An 11,062-nucleotide genomic window follows, 5' to 3' on the forward strand; every position below is an offset into this window, starting at 1 on the left:
GCTATAACCTTTGTATAGCTGTTATCTCTTAATATGAATAGAAAACAACTTTTACCATTTCTTTGAATTTTGCTGTTGTTATTTTTAATCTTACTAAAGCTGATATACCGGTATAGATTGATTTTTGGCTTGTTAACAGAGACAAACTATGTATGATGATGATGACGATGATGAAGATGATGATGATGATGAAGAAGAAGAAGATGATGATGACGATGACGAAACTGAAACGGACAAACATCAAATGTACTCAAGACCAATAAAACGATAGTTTGATAAGCATTCATATGTACAATATGCTTGTTTACCTTCAGTTTGCACTTTTCATTGGGTGTATTGCCTAGAAAGGCTGCTTAATCATATATTGTCATAATAAAGAATAACTGGAATTGTACATTGTTCACCAATTTATTTTGATATAAAATTCCACATGATAAAAATCTTTTGAAACTGAAATGCATGTTAACATGAGTTGATGTTATCACAAGTTGCAAAAGTGTTTTAATTAAGTCATGACAAACATAAAAATATATGTTAGGGGATACATGCAGGCAAATATCAACACACTTGTGTAAAAGTATATGGCCTAGGATTAAGTTCAAACAAGTACACATATGCTGGTAATATTAAAATAAAATGTAATAAGTACTATAGTGTTTATTGATGAATCAAACTAGTTAATACATATCAGGTATGTTAACACATAACATGTTTATTCTATAAACATCATGTAAATGTGTGTTGCAACCACATGTATGTGAAGTAGTATCAAACTAAGACAAACAGGTACCATTATGCATATGCTTTGTATGCTGTTTCTCGGTCTGATGAATTTTAACTACTAGACACCTGTTTATATAACTTCATTATTCAAATTGATTTTATATTAAAATTGTATACTTGGATGGATTAACAAAAAACACCACACAAACGAAAGTATATTCATGAGTGCATTATTTAGGTTTAAAAATTCAGTTGAAAAGAAAGTATTGAAAAGGATTAGACTAACATTAATGCCAGAATGTAACAAGACTCATAAACAATTCAAATTGCACAGTTTTATGAGAATAAAAAAAAATGCAGTCATTGTTTGATGTTGTATTCTAACTTGATATGATGGTTCAGTGTTATGACATGATATACATGTATATGAACTTTTAAATTCTGTCAGCGTATCTTGTTGAAGTTGGTTATGTGTTATCTTTTATTATTTTTCAATCATCTTTTTGTTTTATCTTTTGTACACCATGACATAAATTTAATTACTTATAAGAAAACATTTTATATGAAGTTTAACATTAATACGCCATGACAAAAATTAAATACAGGATGCAGGATCACCAGGGTTCACAGGATGTACACACAGGCTGGACAGAATGTTAACACTCAGTTAATAACTTTATTTTTGCAAAAATCTTCAGTCTATAAAGGCAAGTTTTTCTTGCTGTTTGTGCCGATATCTTATGATTTAAGAATAAATCCTTCAATACGTCTGAAAGCTGTGCCACAATTTCACGTTTGTGTGCAGCAAAGCAGTGGACATGAATGCTGTACACATCAAATTTTTGCCAAGAACACAGGCTTATAAAAAATAAAGTAGTTCTGATATATTTTGCCATAAGCAGAATAAAAACTTTAGTTAATGAACTTGTTGACATTCTAAAGAAAAGTTGTTTTTAAAAAGCACTACTTACCGATGTGTTTACATCCATTAATGTTAATTTGTGAGCCCCACAAAGTTATGTGTTCCTGCACCCTGAATAGTCAATATACCGATTTTTAGCTCGGCTGTTTACGGAGAAAACCCGAGGTATTGTCATAGCCAGCTCGTCGTGTTTGTCGTCATGTCGTCCCCTTTGTGCTTAAACCTTTACATTTTGTCAAGGTTTTGAACATTGCCTCTAAATAAATAAATAAAAATACAACTTTGAAACTTCGTATGTAGCTGCACCATGACTAGCTCTACATGCCGCACCCATTTTTGGGTCACTAGGTCAAAGGTCAAGGTCACTGTGACCTCTAAAAAAATAAAAAAATAAAATAAAATTCTGACAAGCTTTCATTTATTCAAAACTGCACCACAGCCGAGCGTGGCACCTGTTATGCGGTGCTCTTGTTTTCAAACATGTTAATTTTTATACGAGGTTATACGTCTTTCTGTTTCCTCAATAACATCTAATAGAATATTATACTACATAAAAAAATGTTTACAGTTATATGTGATAATATTGTCTTGCAATATTTGAAAACATGTTATATTTGCTGTGATTTTTGTTTTCGTTTTTTGCCTATGTATATTTTGCATTCCGTATGCAACCGTATTTTATTGATTCCGAAAGGTATTGAGCTGAAATATGAACATCATTATACATATTATTTCTATTAGAAAAAATTTTCTTTCTTAACTTAAGGATGAAATAATTATGGCTTTAAAGAAGGAATAATATTATTCATTATTCAATCTTAAACACATGTCGAAACTTTTTTTTTGTGGTACACAAATATTTGAAGGACATGCATCTTTTTGTATAGAACATACATCTGCATTGAATTGTTTCAACCAATAATGCTTTGTGGTACGTAAATTTAACACTTGCCATAACAATTATTCATTTTTATAAAGTATTTGCTTTTGTAAATATAGCTTATATAATTGTTGCTGAAATAAATATTTATTTTTTTTCCTTGCAATTTAACGTAAATATTTTCACAGCAGTTAATACTTTCTAATGTACTCTTTTTTAACGATGCAAAACGAACATGTTTTTATCTGCAGTTTTATTTTTAGTGTTAGTTTTTCATACATCTTGTACAAGAATGAAATTTTCAAAAAAGTTTGCCTCTAATAAATATTTGGTTCATTTTGTCATAAAAACCCTATATATTACTGTAGCTTCTGATTGTAGTTCTGTGTATAATATATAGTTGATTTTTAGATTTTTTGTTATTGAAATTTGTTTGAACACAATATTATTTATATTATTTTAATAAGATAAAGAACAAGCAAGTACTGCAACATGACCATTGCATAGATGACTGGTAAGATGGATTTTTTGATACTGCGACATGACCATTGCATTAATGACTGGTGAGGTTATCCGATCATCATAACAGCGTTAATGGAATGACTCTGTGATAAATGTTAGTGAATTCAACAATTTTAATATACAGCAAACACATACAGTATAGTGACATCATTTCGTTATTTTTCATGACACTATTAGATTTTTTGTCATTTGAGCTTTTTTTTATAAGCCCCATAAACCATAACTCTTGCTTCCTTATTTTAAGAGTTATTTTCCTTTGTTTAGTTTTGTTCTAATAATTTGTCCTGAGCATATCTCAAAAACGATTAGAGATATCAACTTGAAACTTCACAGGTAGGTAGGGGACCTGCAGTGCACAAAAAACAAAAAATAAATCTTGCTTCCCTACTTTTTATTTTGTGCTGAATTATCTAAGAAAGTAAAAGAGGTATCCATTTAAAATGTCATAGGTTGGAATATCTCATTAAGAGGGGTGGTTTATTTGGAAATCTATAATTATGAATATCAACTATTAAGTTTATATGTAGGTAGATCTGACTGAAGTGCAGTGCACACGAACAATAACTCTTGGCTCTTTATTTTTGTAGTTATCCCCCTATTTAAATTTTGTATTGAGAATATATTGAAAACCTTAAAGGTATCAACTTGAAACTTTATTAAGAAGTATATCTCATAGGGAGGTTCAGTGAATATGTACATTAACTCTTGCTTGTTGTTTTAGAGTAATTGCCCTTTGTTTATTTTTCAATTTAAATTTTGTTCAGAGCATATCTTGAAAACTTTAAGAGGCAAGATCTTGAAACTTAGTAAGTAGATATACATCATGAACATTGCATAAAAACCATAGCTCTTGTTCCATTTTTATTATTTGTATAGTTTTTTCTGTTTTTAGCTCACCTGAGCACAACATGCTCATGGTGAGCTTTTGTGATCGCCTTTTGTTCGTTATGCGTTGTGCGGCGTCAACATTTGCCTTGTTAACTCTCTAGAGGGCACATTTATTGTCCAATCTTTATGAAATTTTACCAGAAGATTGGTCTCATTGATATCTTGGATGAGTTCGAAAATGGAAACTTTTGCTTGAAAAACATGGCTGCCAAAGGGCGGTGCATTTTTCCTTATATTGTTATATGGCTATAGTAAAATCTTGTAGAGGCCACATTTATTGTCTGATCTTCATGAAACTTGGTAAGAAGATTCATCCCAATAATATATTGGATGAGTTTGAAAATGATGCTGGTTGGTTGAAAAAAATGGCAGCCACGGGGCGGGGCATTTTTCCTTATATGGCTATAGTAAAACCTTGTTAACACTCTAGAGGCCACATTTATTTTCCGATCTTCATGAAACTTGCTCAGAAGATTTGTCCCAATGATTACTTGGATGAGTTCAAAAATGGTAACCTTTGCTTGAAAAACATGGCTGCCAAGGGGCGGGGCATTTTTCCTTATATGGCTATAGTAAAACCTTGTTAACACTCTAGAGGCCACATTTATTGTCCAGTCTTCATCAAATTTGGTCAGAAGATTGGTCTCAATGATATCTTGGATTAGTTTGAAAAAACTTATGTTTGCTTGAAAAACATGGCTTCCAAGGGGCGAGGCAATTTTCCTGATATTGATATAGTAAAATCTTGTTAACACTCTAGAGGCCACATTTACTTTCCGATCTTCATGAAACTTGGTCAGAAGATTCATCTCAATAATATCTTGGACGAGTTCAAAAATGATGCCGGTTGGTTAAAAAACATGGCTGCCAGGGGGCGGGGCATTTCTCCTTATATGGCTATAGTAAAACCTTGTTAACACTCTAGAGGCCACATTTATTTTCCGATCTTCATGAAACTTGGTCAGAAGATTTGTTCCAGTAATATCTTGTTATCTAAGGTGAGCGACTTTGGGCCTTTCAGGCCCTCTTGTTTTTAGCTCACCTGTCACGAAGTGACATGGTGAGCTTATGTGACCATGTGATTTCCGGCGTCCGTTGTGTGTGCATGCGTGTGTGCGTGGGTCTGTCCGTCTACAATTTGTTTGTGTAGACAGTAGATGTCACAGTTTTCATCCAATCTTTATGAAATTTGGTCAGAATGTTTATCTTGATGAAATATGGCTTGGAAATGTATTTGGGTCATCTGGGGTCAAAAACTAGGTCACTAGGTCAAAAACTAGGTCAAATAATAGTAAAACCTTGTGTAGACAATAGAGGTCGCAGTTTTCATCCAATCTTTATGAAATTTGGTCAGAATGTTTATCTTGATGAAATCTGGGTTGGGATTGTATTTGGGTAATCTGAGGTCAAAAAATAGGTCACTAGGTCAAATAATAGAAAAACCGTCAACAATTTGTTTGTGTAGACAGTAGAGGTCACAGTTTTCATCCAATCTTTATGAAATTTGGTCAGAATGTTTATCTTGATGAAATCTGGGTTGGGATTGTATTTGGGTCATCTGGGGTCAAAAACTAGGTCACTTGGTCAAAAACTAGGTCACTAGGTGAAATAATAGAAAAACCTTGTATAGACAATAGAGGTCGCAATTTTCATCCAATCTTTTAAAATTTGGTCAGAATGTTTATCTTGATGAAATCTGGGTTTGGATTGTATTTGGGTCACCTGGGGTCAAAAACTAGGTCAATAGGTCAAATATTAGAAAAACCTTGTGTAGACAATAGAGGTCACAGTTTTTATCCAATCTTTATGACATTTGGTCAGAATGTTTATCATGATGAACACTGGTTTGGGATTATATTTGGTTAGTCAGGCGAGCGATTCAGGGCCATCATGGCCCTTTTGTATTAATTTTATGTTTGAATGGGATAGAAATTAAAAATAATTCAGTTTTATACTAGATGGGTCTATATATAAATATGTGTGTGTGTATATATATATATATATATATATATATATATATATATATATATATATATATATATATATATATGTATGTACATTTATTTATTTATTTAAAGATAGCTTCTATATTTATTTATGTTTTGAAAACTTTGCCAGTTTATCTTTTTATATTATATTTATTTTCTAAATAATTTTGCCAAGCTTATATGTGATATTAGTTTTTGAAGTAAAAAAGTATTGAAAAGAGTGGCAACGGTTGTTTTTGTTGGCAAACATTAACACGTTGGCATAATTATAACATGCATTGTGACACTATGTAAGGGTTAGCCATATACTGACCTAAGTTTAATAAATAGATGTGACCTCAGTCCTAAGGGTGTAACATATTTGTAAACGTGGTTGTAAATTCAAAACCGCGGTAATTTCTTAAATCGTAACAACGGCTCTTTACACCGCGTTTCATGTCATTTTTTGTTCACAATATTTGGAGTTGCATGGTAACCGAGAGCTTTTTGCGAATTCGTGTATTTTAATTCTCTTTAAAATCGTTAAAGGGGTAATACTTGCTTCTTGAACTTTAGTAAAAAAAAACACATTTCAACTGCAGGTAAAATGTATTCGTACATTTTTAGAAATTTTATTTAACTTTTTTGTATTTTCATGTGAAGTGACATTATAATACACGTAATACCTGTCATTAAATATTACCGTGTCGCCAGATATATAAACCGTTTGTCTATATTTCCGGCGTTTCCGCCTAAGTCCGTTAAGAAAGCCATGGGTTGAATCTGTAAAACAAACAAACAATTAACTGTGATTGATAAGAACTGTTGAATTGTTAACGGCAGGTAAAATGTCAACAGAAAAATAATTCTGAGGAATGATGATATCAGGGTCGATAAAGTACCTCATGAAATATAATTGTTTTATAATATAATAGAATGTTTCTTTGTTGTGAGTTGTTCAATAAGTGTTTTGATAAACCTAGGTAAAACAAAACATGTTTTGTCCTGAGTGAGGTTATGTGAGAAGAATGCATAATATCTAAATTATGAGCCGTGAACGATCCTTTTTGTAGTATAACATCCCTTGCATGAACACTGTATCTGACTCGGTGGGCTTGACAATATATCTGACTGCATGAACACTGTATCTGACTCGGTGGGCTTGACAATATATCTGACTGCATGAACACTGTATCTGACTCGGTGGGCTTGACAATATATCTGACTGCATGAACACTGTATCTGACTCAGTGGGCTTGACAATATATCTGACTGCATGAACACTGTATCTGACTCGGTGGGCTTGACAATATATCTGACTTAAGTAATTAATTCGTATGTGCGAATTGTTTAGGCATAATATTATTATACTTAGCTTCTGTTCTTAAACTCAAAATAAGAGAAATGGACTTTCCATTATATACTCTATATGGATGATAATTTGGATTGTCATCTTTTGTACATTACCCTTAAATGGTTATGACATAACGACCGGGAATCCTAAAATTAAACATGGTGAACCTCACTATTCAGTTTTAGCGGGCCTTAATTTTTGCTTCAACTTCAAAGGTCAAACCAACTGCTTAGTATGCACATTCCCCGTGTAATTAAATAACAACAAAATCCCAAGTTATGGTTTTCAGCTGTTGCATCCAATAAAGATTCTAAATTGCCTTTACACGCAATGGCATATTCGGTCAGTGATGCTCAATGGTTGAATAACAAGTATACGTCCAGGTGAATGCTTTAACAACAACTTACTAAATGTCCATAAAGTCACTAACCTGAAACTGTCAGTCGCGTACATGATGTATGTAAATACTATATGACAGGTTTGTCCTACAGTAACACAATCCTATGCGGCCGGGACGGGCTAGCAACATGTTAGTTTTCGTGATTGCTGCAATAGGCCCATGGCCATTTTTTTTCTGCGAGACCATCAACTGTATGCGGCAGAAATTATTTACTAGCAATCAGTATTGTATAGTCTTCTGTGATAGAGTAAATAACACGGTTTGATGCAGATTTTTTTCAAGAAGCTTACCATGCGAAGAAGGCTTTCAATGTTTTATTCTACTGTGGAGAAACTATCATTTAGATTTTTCAAGAGTGAAGATTGTGACACACTCTAAAAGATAGAAGTCTTTTTTTTGTACAAGAATGTAACAATTATAAGGGTTGTATAGAACGCAACTCGAACTTGATTGCTCGAGACAACGTAACAACTATATCTGTGTGTGTCGTGATTCTTTCTGTAAATATATTATCGATATAAATAATAAATAAATAATCGTTAGCATGTGTCATTTTGGGTTTGAAATCAACCTTGCGACTTAGTGTGACCGTCTAAGGCCATAGAGAAAGCTGGTATTTAAGGCGGAGCTGCCTAGTACATAACTCTTCAAATTGTGCCCGTGGTTGACAGACCTCAATAGGAAGGCGGGCGTGCAATTATCTTAATACCAAATTGTCATTTGTAGACGTCTAAGCATATTGTAAGGTTTCAGGTCTAGTAAAAAAAATATCAAAGTGGCTTAGTGCCTTTAAAATAAGGTTAACCAATTGGTCGGTAGCATTCATGCAAGGCATTTTATTCCCATGGTAACTTCAAAAATGTTTTCACTATAAATCAATGCGAGTTATTTAGAGGTACGGAATCAAACTTACCGTGCATTTTGTAGACCATCTTGCCTTAAACGTCGTCACCGTATTTACGCAAGACCGACGGATTATCTATATGTTCATATTTGGAGAAGTTCAATGTGAATTTAATATGGAATGCATTGAATTCGGTCTGGATTAGGAGCTGTTACCATCCACTATTTAGCACAGTATTTATTTAATCGCATCTCTGCATCCAAATGTCTTCGGCTGTCCGGTTTGGCGAACACCTAGCAAACATAAATGCGTCCGAAACGGGCATTAAACCTGGGTCGCATAAATTAGAAGTGGGTGCACCGACCACTGCAAAAACAGACAGTTTGAGGTCAATGTATTCGGTCTTTACTATTTCGTACTATATACTATAAGACGTCAACGCAACTATCACATACCAATTAGCACCCGCGGTTCAAAGTCAGGCCAACGGTATTTAAGACATCATAATCGTTGCGGTATTCAGATATGAACCAAACCTGGTGTGGATAACTACACTTCTTGGTCAGACTCTGTCTTCTATTGTAGGTATCCTAGTGACAAACATTGAAGCAAAATCGGAATAATCAAGTAGATAACTGACAGCACCAACAATGTCTACAAGATGGCGAACTTCTCTCCCAAATGCCACGGGCAGCTTTCAAGCGATTGCCGATGTATTTTCGATGGGTGTCGAGTCACAATGAATACAGTTGCCAATGCATGGAATAACCTTGAAGAGGGCTTTGCAAGATCTATGTCAGCCCGGAACTCGTTCCGTCACAAGTTAAGCATCATCGAAAAAACAATTGGAATGTTTTCTGATACAAAAATAACCGAGAGAACGAGACGGAAGGGAGTATATCATGCACCTTGTTTTCAGTTTAAAAGCAAAACGTTCAACCAAAAAATGAGCGAACGGTTTTCCAAAATTCAAAATACCGACACAAAGGAGAGCAATAGACAGAAAGGCTATGCTACAAAAATTGAATTGAAATATAAAGCATAGCTATTAAACCCAGAGAAAAAGCGAATCGGACAATTTCAAGCATCCACAGCAAATAATATGAGACCAGAGAGGAAGTATCTTCAACTAGAGAATAGGGACTACAGAAGCTTTAATCATCGACTGGACGGATATGACCCTCTTAATATACCCGGTATTCGCCCTCTTCATTGTGAAGAAGCTTACAATCAAAAGTCACATGAAAGTACAAGCAACGCCAGTGTATGTAACAGCACGGTTCTCAAGAAACCCAAATTCTCGACGCCGCTTGGAAAAGATCTGTCGCAGAATGATCAAGACATCAGCTTAGTACTCGAAAAAAGTGTCCAGTTGTTGAGAAGACGATCATCGCGTCATCGAGATTGTCTCTGATGAACGATCTTAAATCCAAATCATTTGGAATCGAAATACAGATTCTTCATTTTAATTTTTCATTTATTCCACAAACAATTGTTCAAGAGAACAAGTATTTAATTTGAACCAAATGCTGCATAACAAACAAGTAACATACTTACCGGGACGAAAAACAAAAGAGGTCAAAAAGTAATGGAATTCAATGAAAAACCGGAAGATCAAGAAGGTTTCTCTTGAACAACTTAATGACTTGAGCGTATGTCTCGAGCTTTGCTGTGTCTACTCCCGTGTGCCGTTCAAACGCACGAAGGTCGTCGCAATTGGTCTGTTGGAGGTCGGTCGAATCAGCCTCGTCGGACAAGTGCAAAACATTTGTGTTTCGTTCAGTGCATGCCGAACGTACGGCCGTAAATAATGGAAAACAGCTGTTGTTTGGCAAAACTTTTACCGTACGTTTGACAATATTAATAACCGTAGGACATTAGTAGCTAATACATAGCCGATGTCAATATAGCTGCTGTAATGCCGATAAGAATGAAAGACATATTAGGTGAGTTTCCGTTTGTTTTCTTTTTCATTGTAGGCATTGCAATAAGAATAGTTTGCAAATGTTTATAATTGAGGGAAACAGTATTATTGTGTTGTGTAACATGTCAATTTTGTTTAAATACACTATGCGAAAAACACGGTTTTTGCTTTGTTTGCACATAAGGTAAAAAAGTCAAAACGATAAAAAAAAGCCAGTTGGACCAATATATCAAAAACAAACATAGGTCCACTTCAACGGATCTTGGCCATTCAAACACCTGGCGTTGAATTCAACGCATCTGTCTAACATAATTAATAACAATTACCATTTATAACTATTATGTTGAAGTTTGATAGTATTTTGAGTGATTTTAACGTAACACGTTGTAACCATAATGATCCGTTATCGACTATAACTAGGCGCTTGAATACCGTCACTGTTACAAGTAATTTTATATCGCATTGCATTTTTTTTTTCATTCGCCAATTTGCATGGCCTCGATAACAAATGATTTTAAAGCGAGATTATACGATTTTGTGTATGTGTTTAATTGTAATATATTGACAAATATAGGATACGGCACGAGTTCTCATATCATAGCATATTTTATTTGACGAGTTCAGGAATTTTGTTAGTA

General features: G+C 34.0%; 1 protein-coding gene across 1 annotated transcript in view; it reads left to right on the forward strand.

Moving 5' to 3' along the window:
• The window catches only part of LOC127845989 (CBY1-interacting BAR domain-containing protein 1-like), a 73,813-nt gene extending 67,863 nt beyond the window's left edge, over window positions 1-5,950 (forward strand). The window contains exon 12 of the mRNA XM_052377169.1: window positions 140-5,950. Within this exon, the coding sequence (XP_052233129.1) occupies window positions 140-271 (132 nt within the window). The 3' untranslated portion in view covers window positions 272-5,950. The remainder of the gene's footprint in view (window positions 1-139) is intronic.
• Window positions 5,951-11,062: the final 5,112 nt, after the last annotated feature.

The sequence above is a fragment of the Dreissena polymorpha genome, chromosome 9, assembly GCF_020536995.1.
Source record: "Dreissena polymorpha isolate Duluth1 chromosome 9, UMN_Dpol_1.0, whole genome shotgun sequence".
Taxonomy (NCBI): Eukaryota; Metazoa; Mollusca; class Bivalvia; order Myida; family Dreissenidae; genus Dreissena; species Dreissena polymorpha.